Raw genomic sequence first — 26,744 nt, forward strand, 5'->3', positions numbered from 1 at the left:
AAAATTATTTTAGTCTAGTCTGTAAGGATCAATTTACAAGTTCCACAATTAATATCGCTTCTTAGCTAGACAATAAGTAATATTCAACTCATATCTCAATATACTATAAAAGTATTTAAAATGAATAGATTAACTGATATCATGGAATTTTCTACTTTATCTTTGATGCAAGGTACCATGCGAGTTTTCATCTCTGGGTTTGGTTATAAGCACCACAGAGAATGGAGACCTAAAAGGCCATTTATGGTCCTCAGTATGGATGTACATTTTATACTACACATAGTATATTTGAATTAGATATCTGTAGTTTACTTATTCATGGTCATATTAAATTAGAAATCAAACCAGCTTTGAATACACAGGTGAAGAGTTGAGGGTCATGCTCTTTCAAGTTTTCCTTATTATAAACATATTAGTATTCACCCAAACCTCCTCTCCACAGTTTTTACATATGGCAGTGGCAGGTCAGGATCCTTCCATACATTGGAGCTCCGACACTTTCCACGCGGCGATGGAAAGTAATAAGCAACTGAACCCATCTAAGCACCTCAATTTGAAAAAACTGTTTTAAGGCTGAGGAACAAAATAACACAGATTCTGAGAATTTACTGTAGCTTAAAAATTTGTGCTTTATAAATAGATGTGAAAATGTTTATAATTGTGTGAATCTCAATAAAAGAGAAAGCGTTTTACATCACCCAAGTAATAAAATGATATCTTCCTTATGTAATTAGTGGTTCTTTGAATCTTTATTGATATATTAGAATATGCAATTTCCCATGCCAACGTTTAATTAAAGTTAAAATACTTGAAGAACTGGTGATAAAACTGTCACAAATAAAGGATTTACCTGTCTTGGGATCAATGGAGAAGTAAGGCTGTCCCTGAAGAATGCTATAAACCACTCTGGCACTGTTTCCATAGGTCGGGTCATCGGCATCTGTGGCCTTTACCTGGAGAACATAGGCACCTGCAAAAGAAGACGTGAAAAGTGAGCATGTTCTTTGAAAGAGTTGTCAAGTCTGTTATTGGCTAGACTCTATTTTACTTTGGAAGTTAGTATTTCTCAGGGATATCATGAATACTTTTCCACTGATGAAAATTAAATCAATTTACTCAAAATATACTAAAGAAAAACCAACTTATTTGAGCCAAAGGGTAAGTATTGCTAAGAATGTGGAAATGGGAAATGTGCAAAGGCATCAATAGTAAGGAAATTAAAAGACCCACTATGGAATATAGTGTGGAAGGTCTGCTGAAATTAAAAATAGAAGCTTCATGTGATCTAGCAATGCAACTCTTGGGGATATATCCAAGGAAATGAAAATTATATGTTGAAAAGACCTCCGCATGTCCTGGAATATTATAGAGCTATTTTCAATACAGAAGAAGTGAAAATAATGTAATTATACATTGGCTCATAAATAGATAAAATATGATAGCCGTACTCAACATCAAAGTATTCAGTGATATACTAAGATGGAATTTTGCAAGTAGAAAGCCTTACAAAATCTACACAGAAAACAAAGGTACGTGATGCCCTCACACCTCTGTAGAATCTGAAACAGTTGATCTTAGAGAAATTGAGAGCAGCATTTTAGTTACCCACAAGCCTGAGCAAGCAGGGCAGGAAGAGAGGAAGCAAATCCTGATTAATAGCACAGAACAAGAATTGTGGTATGCCATTGCACAGTAAGGCGACTTTACATAGCAATACAGTACTGTAGATTTGAAAACATTAGAAGGAAGAATTGTCAAAATTTTGTTATAAAGAAATGATAGGGCTTAGTGGGAATGTACAGGAGATGGTGGTACCTCAAGTCTCCAATGGTCACTGTGGAGCAATGGTGTAGAGTACCCCATTACCTGAGACTTAAGTGATGGTATGAAGCAATGACTGCAACATCATGAGGGTGGCGAGGGGAGTGGGAATAAGATCACTGGGTGCTAGCTGGCTTTTCCGGAGCTGCCACGGCAGGTTATTTGCACACGTATTTGACTGGCATGATGTGAATTATGTGGTGTGATTATGGAGAAAACAGGAGGAGGAGAAAATCATCTCAAAACATTAGCATCTGCCACCTCAACAGAATGTCAGAAAAATGTAAAAGTGACCTTCAAAGGGTGGCACAGAGTAGATTCATGAGATTAACACTTACCAGCCAGTATATACTCTACAATGACTGAGAACCATGCAAGACACCTTGCTTCAATGGTCACTGAAGGTTTCAGTAACTCATTAATGGAAGGTAGTCTTTCAGATTCATTATTGAGTCATTTCCTTCCTATCATTATTTTGAAGATTTGGGGGGTATGATTTTTAGGTGATGAAAACCATATGTGTGTCACCAGGATGGACCCTCCTTATTGGTGAGTTGAAGCAGCTAACCTCTGGTAGAACATCCCAAATTGGACATTCTCTCATTAGGAGATGACCTTGAACATGTCCTCCACTCCTACTCCATGAACTCAAAAATTACTCAGTTCTAGACATCAGGTCATGCTTATTGTCCATATTTTATCACCCAGTGTGTTTCTTTAATATTGTCTAATTTCCAAAGAAAAGATGAGAATTAAACCAATCTAAAAAGAAAGAAATGACAAATATTCTATGATAAATACTCAACAGTATTTTAACATAGCAAGATAGGTACATATAGTGATGCATAATGGGGAATGTGCAGTTGTTATGTTTCCATGTATCAATTAGAACCCATTTAACAATAGTGGAAATGATAAAGCATATAGTGCAAATTATACTTATTTAAACATGATTAGCTTAATGTGTGATGCCCATTTCCAGTAGCTAGTTTATGGAACTGAAAATCATCACATATCTTGTTATTGATTTGTACACCAAAGGAAGCACAGGGCCCCATCCATATTAGCTCATCTGCTTACTGAAGATGCTCTAATTCCATGATTAGAATATCAATAGTGAAGCTAAAAGGGTTTAGAGGCTTTCTAGACTTGAGATGCTGTTAAGTGATGTGTAATTGCAATTTAAAAGTCAACAAGGATGTACTAGCATTAGGAAGCCTTTAATTAGAAAAACAGTATCGGAGACATGGAGACTAACTAATATGGCCTACAGTTACAGAGAACCTCAGAATTTCAAGACTATATTATCTTAAGTTTGGTTGGCATAGGAAAATACTTTAAAAATTCAGATGATATGTAAGGTTTCCTTGGATATGTAGGCATTTTTTTGTATTAAAGGAAATAAAAGGATGTTTTTGTATTTTTTCTAATCTACTTGTCTGGATATATAAAACTGTTTTTAAGATCTATGTAAGTATTCCCTTTAAAAAATGTGTGTCCATTATACTATTGCACACAATCAACAATCAGAGATATCATCACTTTTAACAAATGTATAGATCTGCTGTTGATAGAATTTTCTAATAAGGGTAATTTTACGCCTAATGATTTATTTCTGCACATATTCCTGTGCATGTGTGTTGTGGGTCCTGGGGATTGAACTCAGGGCCCAGCTGCTTTCCTGAAGGTGTCTGTTGAAAGCAAGTGCTTGTCTACTTGAGGCCCCAGTCCTCTTCCATCATTCCAGTGCTTCATTTGAGGCAAGCATCTCATAGACTTTGCTGTCAATGCTGGTCACTAACCTCAATCCTCAGATCCCAGCATCCTGAGTATCTAGGGTAACAGGCTTGAGCCACTGTTGGTTGGCTTTGTATATTGTGTTACATATCAATAATTAAGAAACTAGTGAATGATAAATACCCTGAATTTCCTTTCAAATAATATTTTGAAGGAAAACTGAAACCAGTCATGTTTTCAGAGGTCATTAGTTATATAAAGGAGACATTAAACGCACAGAAATGTTAGGTATCACATGTTAAGTATTAGGATAGGCTCCATACAGTCCATGCTACGTCTAACCTTTGCCTCAGGAACGTAAACACCTACATTGAATCCTGCCTTCCCAAGCATCCCACTCTGAGAGCTCATGGAAATTTATCTCAGTTTCATTTGCCTCATTAGCTAAGTAACTGACAAAGTACTCATTTTAAGTGGTGTTAAGTGAGCTAATATTTACAATGAATCAACAATAAAGTTTGAATTTAAATATGTGGTGTGAAGATGTATGGACTTTTTTTTTTTCATGAACATAACCTCATTTTCACTGCTTTTGAATTACACGTAAGGTGACAATTCCAACATGTTTAACATTTGCAGGAGTCTTGTTCTCATCTCCAACTCCTCAGTATCCAAATACTAATTTAATTTTTACCTACTTCTTATCCCTTTACATAAAGGTAATTCTCAGATTCATTTGAAGATATATTATAGGACAAAAATTACACTATGCTGATACAAATTTACTTTCTCTCAGACCCCAGAAAGAGCTTATACATTTGTTAAATTTACTTAAAATGATCAGAACCTTCAAGCTGAAGTTTAAAAAAAAAGTCATAAAAATTTCCAGAGAAGAACTTATTCCCTCTGAGGAAGCAGGCAGACAATTAGCTTTTCTTTTCTTTTTATCACACACCTGTTCTACTTGGATGAAGCACGGCACCATGACCTTAATGTGACATAAACTTCAGAGACCTTATTCAATTCAAGTAAACAAAGCACTCTAGATTCTTATAACTGTCCTGTTAGGTGTGCTCTAAATATTTTAAACTACATATTTATACCTTGTGATTCAAACCTTTGCTGATGGATAAGGGAATTCATTTTTATGATCACTCTGTTTCTCACTTGTGTGCCAAGAATTTTATCCCTTGAATAATAATACAAATGCTGATATGTATGTCCAATAATACCTGCTAAACTCCAGCAGTGATGACTCCACGGGGCCTCCTTTATGACATGTGTAAATGCTGTGTGTAAATGCCGTGTGTAAATGATTGTTACAGATGCTCCCAGGAAATCCCACAGATGATATAAAAAAAAATGTGTAGGGTATATTCACTCAATGGCTTTCAATTTCAGTTCAATAAATGTTGATATTGTCTACTATATAGATTGCATTAGGTTAAAGTGTATTTAGCAAAAATGGTAAGGACCCACCTTACGTAATTAGAACTTTAAAAAATATATAATCTAAATGTACAACATTAATTATTGTGATTCTACCATGTTAAAACGCAGATATATTACTTCTTTCTATGAATTGATCAAATATTTATCTGTCATCTATCTATCTCTCATCTGTCTATCTCTCATCTATCTACCTATCTATCTATCTATCATCTAACTACCTATCTACCATCTATAACATTCATCATCTAAATGATGTTGAACTTTGTATCTAGCTCTCAGGGTATTTTTAAAAATTATATTGATGTGTGTTCACAGGAAAATCAGCACAGCTATTTATTCCCAACCTTGCATCCGTGGAGAGCTGAATTGAGGCAAGACATGGAAGATAGCGAAAGTGATAGGAAAGTGTATCAGAAAAGACATCCACTTTCAATTGGCCAAAATAAGTTTAAGAGTGAGAATCACATTGATAAGAACTGCCCAAGAAAGCAATTCAAGGAATTAACATCTGAAGAAATTAGGTCTAAGATCTAGAAATTTCTCTCTCGATGTACATATTTGTGTGCAGATATGTAGGCGAAAACTTGACTGAAAATAGTTGTGCATAAGGAGCCACATGGAGAGGAAACGCAGACTCCATTAAATCCACACTAAGCTCAAACTCTAGTATTTTTTAATGCCATAAATATATCTTCGTATGCTCTTTTAAAACCGTGATTTTGACTGTAGTTTTTCTATTACTTCTAAATTAACACAATTGTGTTAAGTTGTTTAAACTCTCTTAGCCTGGGTACTATTACATCTATAAAGGGCAAATAAATAGCACATCATGGAATTAAAGGATGAATCAATTCAGGAGAAAATGATGCAAATTGCTAACCACAAAAACTGGCACATACAATGCACTCATCCATCTTTTACCAGAGATTTTCGTAAATTTGAGGCAAAATTATATTTTTCCAAAGTCACCTGTCCTTTAGTATATTTGAGAGTTTTTCATACATTGTATATTACTCTGCTTTGACATAATAATACAAGTGAATAACTATATATACTCTGAACATCAAGGTTGCTCATAATCTGTTATTTTTTTTACTGCTTAAATTTAATTCAGCTGGGACAAACACCATATTTGAAATTTATTTTATTCAGTGTTCAACCAATAATAGGACCTGGTTGCTGAAATTTGGGAATAATAATCTGTGTCTCATATCTGTTTTGTTATTTTATTTTGTAGAAATACGGTTCTTCTCGTGGTGGCTTTGGAGCATCCTAGAACCAATGGATACAAACTCCTAGAGGGGTAGTCTCCTGTCACCACACATCAACTGTGTGAGCCTGAGCAGTTATTTAGTCTGGGTTCCATTCTTCTCATATGTACATGGATATAATAAGCATGCCTATATACAGTACTATAAAGATTATCATGAGTAAGAGCCTTTGTCTAATTAATTTATTGTTTTAATAAAAGTCTCCTCTTATTGAAGAATAGGATATAAGTGAAATTCATAGGAATTTTCAAATATTATATTAAATTTTTATAAATCCCGTTTTCTGTAATGGTAGATGAATAATATAATCATCTGAATGTATACACACAAATATGTTTGTGTGTCTATGTGTGCATGTGTGTATGAAAACTGAGCTAGCAAACTTGAGGGGATTGATGAATCTTGGATAGATATAGGGAAAGGAGATGGAAGGGATGGAATTGGCCAAAATGTGTTTTAAACCTAAACTGACATGTTAAATGAAACCTCTTTGTTTAGTTATTTAAAAATGTTTTTAAATGGAAATTTAAAAATTAGAGAAAAAGAAAATATCACTTCTTCCTAGTTTCTTCCCCTATTGGTGGTCCCTGAATCACTTTCAACAATCCACCCTACCTCTGACAGTACTGGTGGGAACTCCTTATACTGCTGCCTTCAGAACCTTACCATTGTAACTTCCTTTCTGTTGAGCCTGGTACTCCCATTGGAGCTTTGAAGACCACATTATATTATTCAGATATTCACTACTCCTTCTGAACTTTTCTCCCAAGAGAAAAAATATATTTCTTCCATCGATCCTCTATACAATACATATTTGTTTATTCCTATGTGCATTTTATTTATAAATCATTGTTAATCACACTTTCGCTGTTTTTCCATTCATCTCACTCAACACTGCCTAGCTGCTACCTCAGAAATAAGAGTGCACTCCAGCACTGAGTTCCTTCAGATTCTACTCTTTATGCATGCTGGTATGCAAGTTAGAAAGTTCATTTTTCACCCATTTTAAAGACGAGTACCATTGTTCCTCTGTGAGAAATTCACTACCAAATTTCAGAGTGTTTCTTTTTTTCTACTTTCTCTTCCAGATCTCAGCAACTGACCCTTAGAAACTGAATATATATGTGTATGTGTGTGTGTGCACATACATACAAATACATATATGTGTGTGCGTGTATTGTGTATATTTTTTGGGGTTCAAGAAGCTACTTTATATTTTGCTGCTGAGTGGATACCTCATGCATGTCTGTGATATAAGGTAATGATTTAAAAAATATACTTTGAGTCAGCTGATATAATAAGTTGCAATGACACTTTGAGTAACTTGATTCAGCCTCAAGAACCAATGTGCAGACCTGTCAATTATTGTGAGTAAAGTGCTTTCTGTTTGATATATTATTAAAAAATCAAAAGAACAGCTATTAATAAACCTTTTTGAGAACTGTAAAGTGTAGTGGCACAAAACACAAGAATTTGCCAGTGCTGGTGAATCTGTCTGTAATCCTACTTACTGAGGAAGCTGAGATCAAAGGCCCATTGTCAAAGTCAGCTTAGGCAGGAAATTCCATCAGATACTTATCTCCAATTGACCAACCAAAGGCCCAGAAGTAGAGCTGTGGCAAAAGCTCTCAAGTACAGAGCTCAGTTCCTGAATTCACACACACACACACACACACACACACACACACACACACACACACACATCACATCAATCACTTATCAATGCTGATAGTGCAACATCTGTTAAGTTTATTAAAGAGTTAATATTTGATGGGTGCCATTCGCTCACACCTGTAATCCTAGGTACACAGGAGGCTGAGATCTGAATATTGAAGTTCAAATCCAGCATGGGCAGGAAAGGCTTTGAGATACTTAACTCCAATTAACCACAAGAAAATCGGAAGTGGCACTGTGGCTCAAGTGATAGAGCAGTAGCCTTCATCTAAAGAGCCCAGGGAGAGTGGCCAGGCCCAGAACCTCTTTGTGCTTAACACTAGTGCTCTGTTCTACCACATGAGCCACAGTACCTCTCTTGACTTTTTGTGAGTAGTTTAGTGGATATAAGAGTCTAATGGACTTTGCTACCCAGGCTAACTTCACTCTGTGATCCTTAGATCTCAGCACCTGAGGAGCTAAGATTACAATTGTGAGACACTAGTGCTCAGCTTTTATCGTAAGCTACTTCTAGTGTTTAATAATCTGTAAATATAGCAGTATCTCTGCTGTTTTCCAAAGTAAAATTGTGGTTCTTAATTAATTTTTCTATCTTAAAGCTTCTCTCTTGCTAAAATAGTTTTCAACATTTTAGTAAGAGCTGTATTATAGGAAACGTTTAATTTCATATGACATTTTTAAAAGCTTTCAAGATGAAAGCCAAAAATTAAATATAGTGAGATTAGGAGATAAAAGGTGATTATAAATCTAAGAGAGAGAGTGAATTATAGCATGATGCAATTACCCATGAATTTGTTTTATGATTCAACTGAAGAGACAGAAAAAGAGAGCTAATGAAAAGTGGTAACATTGGAAAATTATGGTCCTGACTAGGACAACATTCAGAATATCACACCCACAAATTCAAATCAAATTTGATTTAACAGTAGATGGAAATTTTGGTGAAGGGCAATTTTGCCTGGTACATTTGCTAACTATTGATAAAGGCTATTTAAAAAAAAACTATGAGAAATTAGTTTCAACAAAGACTTTGAAGTCCTTCTTTATACTATTTTAGGAACTAGTCGGAAGTACACGCACCAATTTAATAACTTTAATGGATATTTCTGCTGGGTTTCATTCCCAGGTTCTTAAATCTCTTCTTGGAACTCCAAATTGAGGTCACATTCAGGCAGGATGCTATTCCTTTACAATTTTTGATAACAACCAGATGTTTTTAATATTTTGGGTAGCAAGTTGATACATTCCATAAATCCCACCTGAGGAATAATGATGACTCCAGCAACACTGTAGATCCTATAATCCATCTTAAGCACGATCAATACAGATGCTGAAGTTTCCTTCACAGTCATTTTGTAAAGAGTATTGGCTTCCTTTCCTGAGAGTTACTCCTGGGATCCCAGAAGCTGGCTTTTCTCTTGGCAGTGTCCAAGCTTAAGCTGAGATTTGTGTGTTATGGAGAACCTGCTACGAAGCAATGGTTCTAAGTGAAATGATTTCTATTTATCCTTATTCATTTTTCTTTTAGAGGTGGTGATTGTGAACCACAAAAAGCACCACCCATGAACTAATAAAAGGTGGAGCCTCAGTGGCCCCAAACACTCAACACTTTTCATAGTAGGCAAAAAAAAAAAAAAAAAAAAAAAGAAGAAGGAAAGGCAACATAGATACAGGGCCTAAGTGATGCATTCCTGGGTGAGACTGGCACTCTAATGCAGACATTGGACTCTACAGTTCCCAGAGGACAGCAACACAGGAAGCTGCATTGCCATCCAAGTCACTGGCTCTACAGTTACATAGTTAATATCATGACCCTTCTGGAGGTCAGGGAGAATTATCTTTTTTATTTCATTTTTTTTTAACTTTTAAAGCATCAATAAAATCATTATAATTGCAAGCAGCTGTTCTTGCTTGATACAAGTGTCTTGTATGCACTGAGAATACAGGACATTCCCTGGAAGCAAAACCAACATATAAAGGAAGAGAAGAGGAAGGGAATAGTAGGAGCACATTTACTCTGTATATTTTCATTTTAGCACGGAAAATTACATTTTATATTATTATATTCAGTACTGAAATCTTCACACCCTTAAATATTTGCAACATTTTTCTTTTTTTTTCTTTTTTTTTTTCAAATTTTTATTATCAAACTGATGTACAGAGAGGTTACATATTCATACGTTAGGCATTGGATACATTTCTTGTACTGTTTGTCACCTTGTCCCTCATACCCCCCTCCCCCCTCCCCCTTACCCTTTTCCCCCCTGAGGTGTTCAGTTCACTTACACCAAACAGTTTTGCAAGTATTGCTTTTGTAGTTGTTTGTCTTTTTTTACCCTGTGTCTCTCAATTTTGGTATTCCCTTTCAATTTCCTAGTTCCAATACCAGTATACACGGTTTCCAATATACTCAGATAAGATTACAGAGATAGTGTAAGTACAACCACAGGAAGGTGATACAAGAACATCATCAATAATAGAAGCTACAGATACACATGGGACATTGAAAGTAGTTACAACTGTGATATAACAATTGTCTCCATAACATGGAGATGAACCCACAGAACTACACCTACTTAATCTTTGATAAAGGAGCTAAAACAATAGTATGGGAGAAAAATAGCCTCTTTAACAAATGGTGCTGGCAAAACTGGCTCAACACATGCAACAAACTAAAACTAGATCCTTATATATCACCCTGCACCAAAATCAATTCCAAATGGATTAAAGACCTCAAAATCAAAACAGACACCCTGCAAACACTAAAGAAAGGAGTAGGGGAAACACTTGGGCTCCTTGGCACAGGACGGAACTTCCTTAAAAAAGACCCAGAAAGGCTAAAAATCAAAGAAAGGTTGGACAAATGGGACTGCAGAGCTTCTGCATGGCAAAGGACATAGCTCGCAAGATAAACAGAAAGCCCACAGACTGGGAGAAGATCTTTACCGGCCATTCAACGGACAAAGGCCTCATATCTAACATATATGCAGAACTAAAAAAATTACCCTCTTCCAAAACAAAACCGCAAAGGACCAATAGCCCCCTCATCAAGTGAGCTAAAGACTTACAAAGAGACTTCTCTGATGAGGAAATGAGAATGGCCAGGAGACATATGAAAAAATGCTCTGCATCACTGGCCATAAAAGAAATGCAAATCAAAACAACATTGAGATTCCATCTCACCCCAGTAAGAATGTCATATATCAAGAAAACTAACAATAACAATTGTTGGAGGGGATGTGCCCAAAAGGGAACCCTACTTCATTGTTGGTGGGAATGTAAACTGGTTCAGCCACTGTGGCAAGCAGTATGGAGAGTCCTCAGAAGGCTAAATATAAAACTCCCCTATGACCCAGCAATCTCACTTTTGGATATCTATCCAAAAGACTACAAACAAAATCACAGTAATGCCACCAGCACAACAATGTTCATCGCAGCACAATTTGTTATAGCGAGAATCTGGAACCAACCCAGATGCCCCTCAGTAGACGAATGGATCAGGAAAATGTGGTACATATACACAATGGAATTTTATGCCTCTATCAGAAAGAATGGCATTGCCCCATTTGTAAGGAAATGGAAGGACTTGGAAAAAATTATACTAAGTGAAGTGAGCCAGACCCAAAGAAACATGGACTCTATGGTCTCCCTTATTGGGAATAATTAGCACAGGTTTAGGCAAGTCATAGCAGAGCATCACAAGGCACATTTTTCTTAACACCACTTTTCTTTTGGACATGGCTTGGCTGTGAACTCATTTTTCTGCATTGATTTTGAGCCAAACTCCCAGCTTATATTTACTTTCTATCTTGCTTTAATTGTTTTTCAAATAGAATCTAAGTTTTTTTGTTTAACCTGGCCATCCTTAGACTGTGTTCAGCTTGGAACTTTAGGCTTGATCTGTCTTTGAACCAAGATTCTCCTGAGATCATAATTGTGAAACTCCATGCCTAGATCCATTTTTCCCATTTTTGAACAAAATATTTTTTCTATTTTTCCAGCTATATAAAAATACATCACCTGCAATTTTATTTTTTATACTAATTTATTGTCAAAGTGATGTACAGAGAGGTTACAATTTTATATGCTAGGTCTTGGGTACACTTCTTGTACTGTTTGAATTCAAACAAGAGTAGAGAGTCAACTTGCTTAAATTTCACATCATTTCAATATTTTACTTTTTCTGATATTAAATCATTACTTGTAGGTCTACATTAATAGAGGATTTCAGGCTAACCCAATATTTAGAAAGTACATAAGAAAGCTGTGTGGGCCGGTGGTTTCTGCCTGCAATCCTAGATACTCAGGTGGTAGGAATTTTATGATCATGCTTCATAGCTAGCCCTGGAAGGAAAATCTTTGAGACATTCATCTCCAAAAAAACACTAAAAATGCCAGAAGTAGATCTGTGGCTCAAATAGTAGACAACTAATATTGAGCAAACATGCTCAGGTAGAGTAAACATGTCCTGAGTTCAAGGCGCAAAAACAAAATATAAAATAATATTTTTCAGAAAAATAAATTTCACAAATAATTTTCAATGTAAATATTAAAGCCTAAATTCAGATACAAGTACATATTTTATCTTTTATCTCTTAAGGCCCTACCACCGTCTTAACCTATATATTTAAACTCAGCCAAACATTTATGCAAGTCTTGAGTTTAGATGCATTTTTAATATTCTTTCGGGATTCAATGATAAATAATAGGTGTCTTACTAAAAAAAGCATATGTGAAGTTACATAAAACCATACCTTCAGTATTTAATTATAAAGTATTGTCCAGGTTTCTGTGTTACATTTTTGCCACCAGACTGTTATTATCAGTGGCTTGACTGCTTATCCCACAATAAATTGGGCAATGATACATCAGACTGATTCTCCTGTTCCTGGAAATCGGATTGTTAGAGCTTATTGTCATGTCAAGATGTTCAAGATGTTTATATATTTGTGTTTATGACTACAATCTCTAAATACACACAGAAGGCAATATGAAATAATTGTAGACTATGAAATGGCCTACTGTTATTTTATCAATGTTTCAAACTGACCTTTTAATCAGAGAGAGAGATTATTCAAACCAGGCATACATAGATTGCATTGCTTTCATAACTCGGCTCTAGTTTTGACTTTTTAATAGTACAATTACAGCAAATTTTAACTCCTTAGAGGCCTGTGTTATTAGGATTCGTTTCCTCTTTAATGTTTTCCCCGCCCCCTACAGTTTTTCTCAAGTATATGTTAACGTGTGACTCTTTTAAGAAACCGTAATAAACCACTTCTTGAAATCCTTGTGTGTGGGTGGCTACTGCTTGTCTGTTTAAGACAAAGCCTTCTAGCAAGCTTTGTTGCAGACTAGTGTACTGAGTGGAGATAGGGTTTGACAAGAGCTTAATTATTCTCCTGTGGAACTTATTACTTCAGACAGTAGCCTTGATCACATTCCTTCAGTGGGCTATGCAAATTTTCTTACAGTCAATAAATGTTGCCATAGCATAAGGTCAAAGTTTTATTAATTTAAATGTGTGAAAGAATTCAAGTGCTTTCCCAATAGCTCAGGGGTGTGATCCTAGCTACTCAGGGGACTGGAAGCTGAGGATGGAAAATTCATAGTTACCCTGGGCAAGAAATGCCATGAGATTCTTTTTTTTTGGGAGGGGGGCAGTCCTGGGGCTTGGACTCAGGGCCTGAGCACTGTCCCTGGCTTCTTTTTGCTCAAGGCTAGCACTCTGCCACTTGAGCCACAGCGCCACTTCTGGCCATTTTCTGTATATGTGGTGCTGGGGCATCGACCCCAGGGCCTAATGTATATGAGGCAGGCACTCTTGCCACTAGGCCATATCCCCAGCCCGTCATGAGATTCTTATCTCCAATTAACTACCAAAAAGCAGTCAACAGAGATGGGGCTTACGTGGTAAAGTACCATCCTGGAGCAAGAAACTCAGGGGGCAATGCCTCAGACCTTAGTTTAAGCCCTAGAAGTGGCACACATACACATGAATGCACACACACACACACACACACACACACACACAGAGAGATATGTTTTCTGTCTTAATTCCCAAAGTGTATTATGTCAAAGGTCTCTATTCTTTATTTTAAGAAGAAAGGATATTTTGTCTGTGTCTCACTTCAGGGGAACATTATAATTTAGGCCAGGAGACCCTTAGTTTCTGACACTTCCCTCACTAATTACAGCAAAGTAGTTGTGACCTGAACCTGTAAAGAGCCTTTTGTGGCTGATCTTTATTCAAAAAGTATTACCAATTAGGTGTTATAAACCTGTATACTCACCAAAAATTTTACAGACACATTGTGAAGAAAACCTTTCATGGAAAGAAGCCTTTGTCCAGCCCATTCCTTCACATGCGTGCAACATCTTACAACATCAACATCTTTCCAAGAGAGCAAGCTCAGGAAGACATATTCTCCAGCTCTTTTATACCCTAGGCATCTTGAAAATATGAGGTTTTTTTTTTCCTTTTATCTTTGCTGTATGTGAAAGAAATGGTATCCATAAAGCAGTAGTACTGATTTTCAGTATACATGAGGATGAACAGCTTCCTTTCACTAAAATACTCTCTGAATTTTTTCGGAAGTCAGAGCTGTTTTTCCCTCCTCACATCCACAATTTGATTTCTTTTGTTCACAGAATTAGGTAAAGCATCAGTTTTTCCATGACACTTCTTCTATATTTGCTGATAGAACACAAATCACCATGCTTAGTTTTAAATTAGAGGAAATAGTGAAAGTAAATATAAATGACTGAAGCTTAAAGGGATCAAGTGCTTAAAAGAATATCCTGTATTTTCCCTTTATAAAGTACAGTAAACATGGAAACATATATTACACGTAGATGCTATATACATTTCTATCTTTTATAGCACCTGAACATCTACAAGAATTTAGTTGATTGATATTTATTTGCCTCAGTAATCTCTATGACCATACCACCCAGCAGAATGGCTGTCAGAATATTTAGTGTATAGTTTCACACAGTGAAAAGTACTTTATGATTCACAAGTCTTATATATCTCTTCAAATACATAAATGTGTGAAGCCAATTACCTAACTAATGGAAAAAAAGTAAAACAAATTAGAGCTATTTTCAGGTATTTTGGTTAAGATATAATTAGAGTCGATGCTTATGTCCTGTGATTTCCATATCTAAGTTATAGAGAATATAAAATAATTGCACATTTTACATATGCTTTTCTGGAATTGTAAAGTAGTATGGATATGTCTATGCTCACTAAGATATTGAGGTAGTGACTACACTCATTAAGATACTTTGCATGTGTGCATTAAAAGTATCTTCCTTCCTATTATAGCTAAATACTTAATAAATTATATGCACAAAATAGTAGTGAAATAGAGGAAAACATTTAGTACTAACATTTAGTACTAACTCAGAATAGAGCTGATTGTGTTGGACAACTAGATAGACACAGTAACAATTGGTAAAGTTTTCTTTCCTTTTATATGACTTCATTATATAATGCACATTTATTTTAAATGCTGGTCTGCAGACTGAACACTCCAAGTTGATCTTCTGATTATATCCTCTGTATGCAGACAGATGTGGCCAATGTGCTGGAAGTATGTCTTGAAGTGAGACATTACGGTTTATATAAGCAAATCAATACACCATGGTTGCAGTTTCTACATTTAGTTCATTATCCTTACTAAAATGACCTTATCAATTATTTGAAAATAAGTTGTAGATTGTGTGGCTGAATCACAACAAAACATTTTTAAGGGGAAGAAGACAGGGATGAAGAAAAAGGGATTGAGTATTGAAAGACAGAGAAAGAATGTAAAAAAGATTCTAATTGACATTTAATTGATGCTTGCAGATTCGAGTTCTCCTAGTCAAACATAATTTCTGGGCTGGGAAAGTGAATTATTAACCAGGAATGACGCATTCAGGTTGCATTCCAGTTTAAGCCATGGACTCTGGGTTGATAAAATCACTTTTAAGTTTATTCCCTTTTTTGATAAAAAGGAAGAATGAATATAGAGCTAAACTTCATTTGGGGAATATAACATGTACCACATTTAAAAATGTCAGCTGCAAAAATAGTAATGCCATTATTATTTAGAGTTATTGTCAGTGGTTACTGTATGTGTTAAAGTGAAAATGGAGCAAATATGAATGGTTTGGTAAGATACCTAAAATGAATAGGTCATCCAGGCTCTAAGTAGAGAAAAAAGTCTCACTTCTGTATCTATATATTGAGAGCCTTCATGACCCAGAAACATACCCCGCTCCTTCCATAGGGGAAGTGGGGGGAGAACACTAAACATTCTCTTCAGGCCTTCAGTCTTGCATGCCATTAGAGAGAGCTTCACAAGCTCCTTGGATTGAAGTTTGTGAAAATACACTATCGTGTTAGCCACACCACTCCTTGTCTTCCCTCAGGGAGCAACGAGGTTGCTTACAATGGACAACGTCTTGTCACAGGAGTGGGTCTGTGTCCCAAGGAACCTCTGCTCTTCATTTGCAGTAGATATGATTTACAAGATATTTTGTTCGTTATTTTTCTTCCCAAAAGTGTTTTACAATTTATTTTTCCTATCAGTTAAAGGACTTTACTTTTGCATCCTGTAGCCATTGTATGACTCCTATACATTTACATAGTGTTCAACATTCTGCACATTTATGATGCTAACCTCTTATATTTTGCTTGCAAACAATTCTCTAAGATTATGCTTAACATATTTCATGAAAAGTAATTGAGAAAAAATAATATAGGAGGTATCTGCTAGGCTTCATGAAAATTACTGACAATAGGGATCTGAAGATTTTAGAGGAAATATCATTACCCTGCTCCGACAGTCCCAAAGTTTTAAAGTAATCCTAAAAAATTGGCAGCACAGATCACATAAGATGTAAATTTCTAATGAAGTTTAAGATGTCTCTGATAAAAGCCTAGAGGTATGAATTTATTAAGTACTGTTTATACATACATTTGCAATAAAGCTCTTCTTAGAAGAAAATTTCACCAGTATCCAAGGTATTATATATAAAACAAAATCAGGGTCAGAAACATTATTTAACAGAGTCATTTGGAAAATAAAAATAGGAAAAATGGGGTGCAACCTAAATTTCTTGTGCAATTAGAAATCTTGACATCTTTGTACACAAATCAAAAATTTCCATTAAATGTAAACTACCAATGTCCCAGAGCTATAATTAGATAATAGACAATATCATCATTAAAAATCTAAAAAAAATGAGTGTGTTACCTGTCACTTAATATTGTAATCATTTTGAGATTTTTTTAAGTCACTATAAAATTGATGTATTTTTTTCTTAATGACAAGCATGACCTTCTGGAGTTTTGAATATTCAGTAACTACTTAAATCATCCCATTAACTCAAAAGGTTGGCTTAGTTTAAGAATTAATTATAGGAGAAATTCGTATTTGAGAACACTGTCATTTGAATTTTTTTTTTTAGAGAAATCATCTATCCTGACTGAGACCATTTAAAATTTATTAAACAAAATCGGAATGCTTTTACACTGAAGACAGTCTGAGAAATGTAACTGTAAAAAGTAAGGGGCATATGGCAAGCTTATATCCAGAAGTTTATGATAGAGATACACACAGAAATGATTAGATATGGGAAAAAAAGAAGGCTTAAATAAGTTTTACATTTTCTCATTCAGAATTTGTTTTGTTACTTGGGAAAAGGTAACTTTGCTTGACTAACATGGACATTCTACCAGTACGATTTATTTTATATTTGTTTCTTATTTATTGTCAAAGTGATGTACATAGAGGTTACAGTTTCATACTTTAGGCATTGGATACATTTCTTATACTGTTTGTTACCTCCTCCCTCATTCCCCCCTTCCACTTTCCCTCTCCCCCCATGACTTGTTCAGTTGGTTTACACCAAATGGTTTTGAAAGTATTGCTTTTGTAGTCATTTGTCTTTTTACCTTTGTCTCTCAATTTTGATATTCCCTTTCACTTTCCTAGTCTAATACCAGTATATGTAGTTTCCAATGTACTCAGACAAAATACAGCAATAGTGCGGGAACAACCACAGGAAGGGGATACAAGAGGATCATCAACAATAGAAGCTATGGTTTCACATGGCATGTTGAAAGTAATTACAACAGTGATATAATAGTGGTTTCCATAACATGAAGTTCATTTCACTTAGCATTATCTTATGCATTCATAAGGGCATAGCTATTTAGCTCTTGTGATCCTCTGTTGTGACTAGCCTAAATCTGTGCTAATTATTATCTATGAGGGAGACCATAGAGTCCATGTTTCTTTGGGTCTGGCTCACTTCACTTAGTATAATTTTTTCCAAGTCCTTCCATTTCCTTACAAATGGGGCAATGTCATTCTTCCTGATAGAGGCATAAAATTCCATTGCATATAGCCTTGGGTACATTTCTTGTACTGTTTGTTACCTCCTCCATCATTTCCCCTTCTCCTCTCTGTCTTTCCTTCACCCCTCCAAGAGTTGTTCAGTTGTTTTACACTAAATGGTTTTGCAAGTATTGCTTTTGGAGTCGTTTGTCTTTTTTTCCTTTATCTCTCGATTTTGATATTCCCTTTCACTTCCCTAGATCTAATACCAGAATATACAGTATCCAGGGTACTCAGATGAGATACAGTGATAGTGGTGGTACAACCACAGGAAGGGGATACAAGAAGATCATCTACAATAGAAGCTATGGTTTCACATGGCATGTTGAAAGTGATTACAACAGTGATATAACACTCATTTCCATAACATGGAGTTCATTTCACTTAGCATCATCTTATGTGTTCATAGGGCGATAGCTATTAGGCTCTTGTGACCCTCTGCTGTGACTAGCCTAAACCTGTGCTAATTATTCTCTTTGAGGGAGATCATAGAGATTCCTCAGAAGGCTAAACATGGAGCTCCCCTATGAGCCAGCAGCCCCACTTTTGGGAATCTACCCAAAAGACCACCAACAAGAACACACTAAAGCCACCAGCGCAACAATGTTCATCGTAGTACAATTTGTCCTAGCAAAAATATGGAACCAACCCAGATGCCCCTTAGTAGACGAATGGATCAGAAAAATGTGGTACATATACACAATGGAATTTTTTTGCCTCTATCAGAAAGAATGACATTGCCCCATTCATAAGGAAATGGAAGGACTTGGAAAAAAATTATACTAAGTGAAGTGAGCCAGATGCAAAGAAAAAATGGACTCTAGTAGTATGATTTATTTATAGTCTTATTTCAATCTGGAGGTTTTTTCCATCTATCCTTTTCATGCTGTGTTTTTGTTGAACTGTCTTTGAAATTTGATGTAGCTATCCTAGCTGGTGTAGACTTCCCTATAATCTTCACACACAGCAATTATTTTATTCTTTTCTGAGCTCCCAGAAAACTTTACAAAAATAATTGAATGGTATTCAATGCATTCTATTTCACAGTGTATTGTATATGGTTAGCTTAATTTCTGCTTTGTAGAGAGCAAGGGCAATCTGATTTTTATGACATCCCTAATGACAGGTGGAGCAGAGCAATATCACTCACTACACCAACATAGATATCAAGTGCAAAGCAACGAGTGTGGCAATCAGGACCCTAATGAAAAGGTGCTATAGCATAATATAAAACTATAAATCTATTTGTCAACTATATATAATAAGACAAGAATATGGGATCATTTGGAAATTGGAAGGTGGGTTCCATGTAATCCCTTGGAAAAAAATGGCAATGCCTCAAGTACTTGAGAACTAAAGAAAAATCATCTTCAGAAGGATTTGGGGAATGTAATCTTATAGTGAAGAAAAATAAATTCTGAGTATAAACAAGAGCAATCTATTACAAATTTCACTTAAACAAAACTTTACAGTGACAATTTATGACTCATTAATTTAATCCTAGTAACTCAGGAAAAGCTGCTATCTGAGGATCACAAAGTGGCCAAAGTAAACACATGCAAGACTCTTGTTTCCAATTACCCATCAAGCAGATGGTTTCATGTGTTAGGGTACCAACTGTAAGCCAAAAGATGAGAGTGAGGGCGAAGTTCAAGCACTGGTTCCAGCACCAAAAGGGATTCTTTTACTTAGCAATGATTATTGATAACACTATTGTCAATGTCTATTCATTCAAATATCTATTACATTTAAATTTTCTTTTCTATTGTTATTGTATAACAATTACAGAAATTATTTTATTTTATTTTTAAACATATGTATAGTATCTTTTCAGCAGTTGTACCACAATTGCTCTTTCTTTTACTCTATTGCCTCTTTTTTATCTTTCTAAACTCTTACTTTTTGGGGTTAAGTGTTAGGGCTTGAACTCAGGGAACGGGTGCTCTTCTTGATCTCTTCCACAGAAGACTTATAGCAACAGCTCCACTTCCAGTTTTCTAGTGGTTAATTGGAGAAAAGAGTCTCAAAGATTTTCCTACCTGTCTTGGCTTTGAACTGAAATATTCAGCTATCTTGATTACTTAAGATTACAGGCATAAGTCATGAGTGCCCAACTAACTCCTTCCTTTTAAAACAATTTTAAGGATTCTCTTTCCTTAAAGGGTACATCCCAAAGCACTTTAATCATAGTAACTCCCATCTCCCTCTCTTTTAGTCTTTTGTCTTCCCATATTCCTCCTTCCTGAACAGGTCTAAGTTTACATTTATGCCACTCTTTTTTATTTATTTAATTTTTGTATATACATATAGGAAAATGTGATATTTGTCCATATCATTCTGGTGAAATCTAATCTAGGGGAAACATGGTAAAAAGAGAAATTTTGGGGCTGAACATTTGTATCATTCAGGAACATGACATAGGTTTCTTTAAAACCCATTCCTAAATAAAGAAAAGTATTCCTTGACATCCAAAGAAACCCAAAAATGAGCAACACAGCCCACATTACACATGTCACACTGCAAACAAAAACTCCATGCTGTTCCACATACACATCGGTTGGCTTATGACAGTTGCTCAGTAAATATTGTACAATAATGTACTGAACTTAAAAGTCTGATTCAGCCTCAGCCAGAAAAGGGATTGTTCATATTTCTTAACATTTTTATTCACATGCTTCGTTAAGTGAGTCATATTCACCAGCTCTGTAGGCTGTTACATACATTATGGTGATTGTTTTTTCCATTGTACAGAAGCTTACACATTTGATGAAATGTCACTTGTCAGTGGTTCCTCTTACTTTTGGAACAAGAGGTGTACTCTTTTCAATTGTCTCTCCCTGTATGGGGAAGTACTTTTCTGTAGTAGTTTCAAAGTTTCAGGGCTTACATTGACTGACTTTCTTCCACTCAGCTAGGGATTTTACATTTCCTCTCATTACACACATCCAGCCCCAGAAGATACTGAAAGATTCTTCTCTATGATAAAGAGAAAGAGATACTCTTTGATATCAGTAATGGTTATGGCAGAAAAAATAATTTTGAGAGTAGGAATTAAGAGAAAAATATTTTCTAAAACTTAGCCATGGATATTTTCCTATGACTCATTACCCACAGATTCAATGATTAGTTTAGTATCCTATAGTCATGGACTAAAAGAGTCCTTTCAAGGTAACTGAACCATGCAATGGAAAAACTGAACACTAAAGTGCAAATCAAAGTTATAATAGATGATCTGGAGATATGGCTCAAATGGTAGAATGATGCCTAGCAAGCATGCAGCCCTGAGCTCAAACCCCACTACTACTAAACACACACACACACACACACACACACACACACACACACACACACTCACACAATACAGGAAAACTTCATTGGTATAAAGTAAAAACACAATAAGTTGTGAAAACTCATTTTCTGAGTAATAGCATCCCAGAAATGTAACAGAAATGATATGGAACTTGAAAGTCATCAGTAATTTAATTCTTATCCTGAAAGTAAAGACGTGATTGTGTGAAATTAACATTTCTTAGTGGTCATATTGCATAATTAGTAACAGCTGTCCCAAACACTTCCTCAAAACTGAAACATTTAAAAATATTGGCAATGATTCTCTATATTACTTTCATCTAGTCTCTCACACACCTTAGTCAACCTGTCTTATTCTCCGTTGAACAAAGGCAGGATCTATATTCTTTCCTTCTATTTCTTGCTTAAATTCTTCTAATAAGCTTCGTTTAATAGATAATCATTCTCTCTAGTGATGAACTCAATACTGTGTAGTGTGATTATTTGGTATTGTATGATGTAGACCTTAAAACTGTACCAACCAAATGCCAAATGTCTTTTTTTTTTTGCAGGAAATGGTTTAATAGATGTGTTCCATCAAGAAGGTAGAAAGTTTGAGCAGATTAGATATTATAGAATGAAAGTGGTGAAGCCAAATAGAGGTGGAAGGAATAGAATTAGAATTAGAATATTAAACACAGCTGAATTAAGGAGATAAAATCACATAAGTAGTTTGGAAAAGATTGAGGACATCTTTTAAGTCACAAGTTTGAAAAGGATATTGAAAGTGAATTTCCACTAGTGTAGTTGAGACTGATCATATCTTGCACAGAACTTCATCACAAAAAACAATAATTTTATTTCATGGAAACCAAAAAAATGTGGAAAGAAAAAAAAACATTATCATGACTCAGCTATCAAAAGTATTTGCAGAACTCTGAAAATAGTTCTCTTGAGGTGTCTTTTCTGCCTTTGAAAATAAAAGGTAAATAGGGAAAACTAAGCAAAAACAATTTTCAGTGGATGTAGGCTGAACATTCATTATCTGAAAATCTACTGTCTAATTTGCCCCCAGATCTAAAAGTTTTGCAGCACTGACAAGCTAGGAAATCCCACATTGTTAAAATACAGGTGCATGAAAAGTGACCCACACAGATCACTTCAGGACACCGATTAAGATATGGGGGGATACGTAATTGAATTTTTGCTGAGACTTGGGTCCCAGCCCTAAACTGTCTTTAAATTATAGTCATGCCTCTGGTGTCAATTGTCTTAGGTAAGTGCTCCTTAGCCTAAACTCTCAATGAATGCAGAAAATGGGGAGGGAAGACAGCACAGGTGTTTTATAGGTGATCACTTTGTCTTTCAGCCTTAGGAGATATTTTAACTGAACACTAGTCTCTTGAACTGAAATAGATACAAATGGAAAAAAAGTAGTAGAAAAAATTGAACTTGGCAAATAAATGGGAGAATAATTTCATTTCAATTTTGTCAATATCTTAAAAATTCTAAGAAGGCCTATTTTGTTCCTCAGAGGGTCTTGGATTTAGGGCTTAGAGCCTCTTAGGGAGATACTGTAGCATTTGAGCTATTGTTCTGAGCCACTTTCTCCTTTTAATTCTTTTTGCAGATAGGGTATTCCCCTTTATCCAGGGGGCTAATCTTGGATTGAGAGTCAACATATATCTTACACAGAGATATGATTATATGAATGAATTACAAAGCATGAATTAATTTTAGAGATAGAAGCTTCCTACTGTCTCACAGTCCAGTCTCAAACTGTGATCTTTTCAATCTCTACGTCCTGAATGTCAGGGATTATAGGAATGTGCCATGATTAAAACACACACACACACACACACACACACACACACACACACACACACACACTGGTTTCTGACTAGACTCTCAAATCATTGAACAACAATGAATAAAACAGCAGCAATGACACTGATTTTTCAGAGCTTATTTTATTGTGACTGATTGGAAAATGTGAAACCAAATGTATGCCACTTTCTGACTGCAGGTTTTGCATTGTTACCACAGTGATCACAGTTTTGTAGCTTAGAGTACTACTCTGATTCCTTATTCTATCAATCACCCTCTCATACAACCGACAACCTACTGTGATATTTCCTGAAGTCTTCATTTTCTGTTTTTCTGGGCCACAATTCTACAGATACTGCGACAGGCTCACTCATTCTACCCCAGAAGAAATGTTCCTTCATTACAGAGAATGCTTCCATTATTGTCTTGAATGTAACACTGGTCCCTTTCTCTCTTTTTCATGGTTTTATTACCTTTTGTTTGTCATTGTAACCAACTCTTAGTATGATGTGTTTATTGGCCCACTTAGAGTTGTCAACATTTCCCAAATTAAAATAAACAAATAAATAATAATGAAATATAAATTCTTGTGTTTTTTTTTTAATTTTGATGCTGAAGAGTGTGCGTGCCTCCTATCTGTAATTGAAAAAAGAAGAACATTTGTAAAGGAAAAAACAACTCAAAAAATTAAGATTACATTAGTGAATATGCATATACCTGCAGTTATTTTTCCTTCTACTCATTATTCTTAAGTCAATAAACAACTGATATACTTAACAGCTTTAGAGATAAGAATGAGGTAGGATAATTACACAAATGTGGTTGCATACAGCAGGCAGCTCAAAATGTTTATAACAGCCCATTAATTCCAGGGGTTTTAACATATTAATTCATTAAGTAAACTTTCATTTCTATGCATTTAGAAAAATGAAATTTTAAATGCTGTCTATACTACATAATGAGGTTCCAACACCTACTTTAGTATGTGACACTACCTTATTTTCTACAGGCCAATGGAAAGAAGTAACTGAAAAGAGGAACCCAGACAACTCAGAAAGTATGTACTACATTACTCCTAAGGGAAGAAAAAGGTGCTAAAAGGTTCTATATAATGAGTCACTTTCTGACACTGTAGTCTTGCACAATTTCCTGAGTATCGGTTTTTACATGGTCTTGGCTTTTTTTTTCCATCCTGTTCCCAAGGAGAATAATTTTTACAGTGGTTGCTATTTTCATACAGCAGGACTTAGGTGATTTGATGGAACTTTGAACTTTTACCCACTTGTGAGTCCATTGCTATCCTCCCATTCCATATAGAGCACTGTGAGCTACCATCATGGTTCTGCCATTTCTCACAAATGTCAAGAAATGCATGCTATCTTGCTCTCAACAAAGACCAGCTTCCATGAAAAAGCTGCAGTGAATGGTATCAGCTGGCTATTACAAATGACACATCTACGAAGTATGCCTATCCAGTTATTGACGGAGCTGACTGACCATACAAATTCAACTATGTCACATCTGGCATAAAGTCACCTGATGTGCTGCTTCAACGTAGATGCAATTCAAATGCATCACTGAAGGTTTAAAAAAATAAGATGAAATATTAGAGAAGTCAAACTGAACATCTTTCTGTCAAAGTTATGCTGTATATATATGGGGAGAAAGGATAGAATTAAACAGCCAGTGACCCAGATAGAAAAGAGAGGGGGAAGAAGCAGATAATTTTCTCCCTAATCTTAAGAGCACTGGGTGGGATTTAAGTGGAAACTATATATGAAACTGTGAAGCAAGCACATAAAATATAATTTTCTTCGATGTTGGCAAGGAGAGAAGACTGCAGGTGGGCAGCATGAAATCCATACCATACGACAGGAGCCTGATGGAAATCATTTCAGAGAAGCGTGTGATTGCTGCAACCAATTTGAGGCTGGAAGGAAAATATGATTACTTTATATCTGGGAGTTCCTGCCCCAGCTCTCCCCTCAGGTGGCAATCATAGAATTCCACTTGTCTGCTGTCTTTCCCAAATCCTAGAGCCATGAGTGACTTGTCAGAGCACAAATTTGGAAGAGATTGCTTGGAATTTCATTTTTACATTGTCAGTAGCTTGTTTAGTATCTCTTCCAGAAAAATAAATACATGTTGTCTACAAGATTCTGTACTGACATCTGCAATAAGAAGGAACGTTTTTGCCTTCTCAATCTACTTCTACCTCGTCAGGGTTAATGGTTGTGTTCATTTTTTAGCAAAATCTCTATGACAGTTGCACATACACACACACACACAAGAAAAAATACAAACAGCAATCTTACTGAGTATACACACTTCAAGATTGTGCTTAAACACTGCCAATGCACCTAATATTCCTTTGACCAAACCAAATCATAGCATGGAGACCACTCATGAAGCAACAGTGTGACAGAGACACATAACGAATGGCAATTCTCAATCCACTGCTAGTGTCTCCTCTACCACTGTTGAATTGTGTGATAAGATACCTTCTTCTCTTATTGTATTTGGAATAATATTTTCATGTTGTAAAGTTGGTTTGTTGCTTAAAATAACTGTGATCTTTCTCTCAAATTGAATGAAGGGTGTTAAAATGGTTATTTGTTGCAGTCCCATTTGTCCAACCTTTCTTTGATTTGTAGCCTTTCTGGGTCATTGTTAAGGAAGTTTTGTCCTGTGTCAAGGAGCTCAAGTGTTTCTCCTACTCCTTCCTTTAGTGTTTTCAGGGTGTCTGTTTTGATTTCGAGGTCTTTAATCCATTTGGAATTGATTTTGGTGCAGGGTGATATATAAGGATCTAATTTTAATTTGTTGCATGTGTTGAGCCAGTTTTTCCAGCACCATTTGTTAAAGAGGCTATCTTTCTTCCAAACTATTGTTTTAGCTCCTTTATCAAAGATTAAGTAGGTGTAGTTCTGTGGGTTCATTTCTGGGTCTTCAATTCTGTTCCATTGGTCTTCAGGCCTGTTCCGGTGCCAATACCAATTTGTTCTTATTACTATAGCTTTATAATAGAGCTTGAAGTTGGGTATTGTAAACTGCAGAGCTTCTGCACGGCAAAGGACATAGCTTGCAAGATAAACAGAAAGCCCACAGACTGGGAGAAGATCTTTACCGGCCATTCAACAAAGGCCTCATCTCTACAATATATGCAGAACTAAAAAAATTACCTTCTTCCAAAACAAAACCGCAAAGAACCAATAGCCCCCTCATCAAGTGGGCTAAAGACTTACAAAGAGACTTCTCTGATGAGGAAATGAGAATGGCC

At 35.7% G+C, this 26,744-nt stretch overlaps 1 protein-coding gene across 2 annotated transcripts in view; it reads right to left on the minus strand.

Annotated features, from left to right (window-relative positions):
* Cdh12 (cadherin 12) overlaps positions 1-26,744 on the minus strand; it is a 219,406-nt gene that overhangs the window by 71,620 nt on the left and 121,042 nt on the right. Inside the window, exon 3 of one of the 2 annotated variants that reach the window (XM_048368149.1) lies at positions 851-970. The exons of the other annotated variant lie outside the window; for it this stretch is intronic. Coding sequence (XP_048224106.1) covers positions 851-970 — 120 coding nt within the window. The remainder of the gene's footprint in view (positions 1-850; positions 971-26,744) is intronic. 2 annotated transcript variants of the gene reach the window in all.

The sequence above is a fragment of the Perognathus longimembris genome, chromosome 19, assembly GCF_023159225.1.
Source record: "Perognathus longimembris pacificus isolate PPM17 chromosome 19, ASM2315922v1, whole genome shotgun sequence".
In the NCBI taxonomy this organism is placed as follows: Eukaryota; Metazoa; Chordata; class Mammalia; order Rodentia; family Heteromyidae; genus Perognathus; species Perognathus longimembris.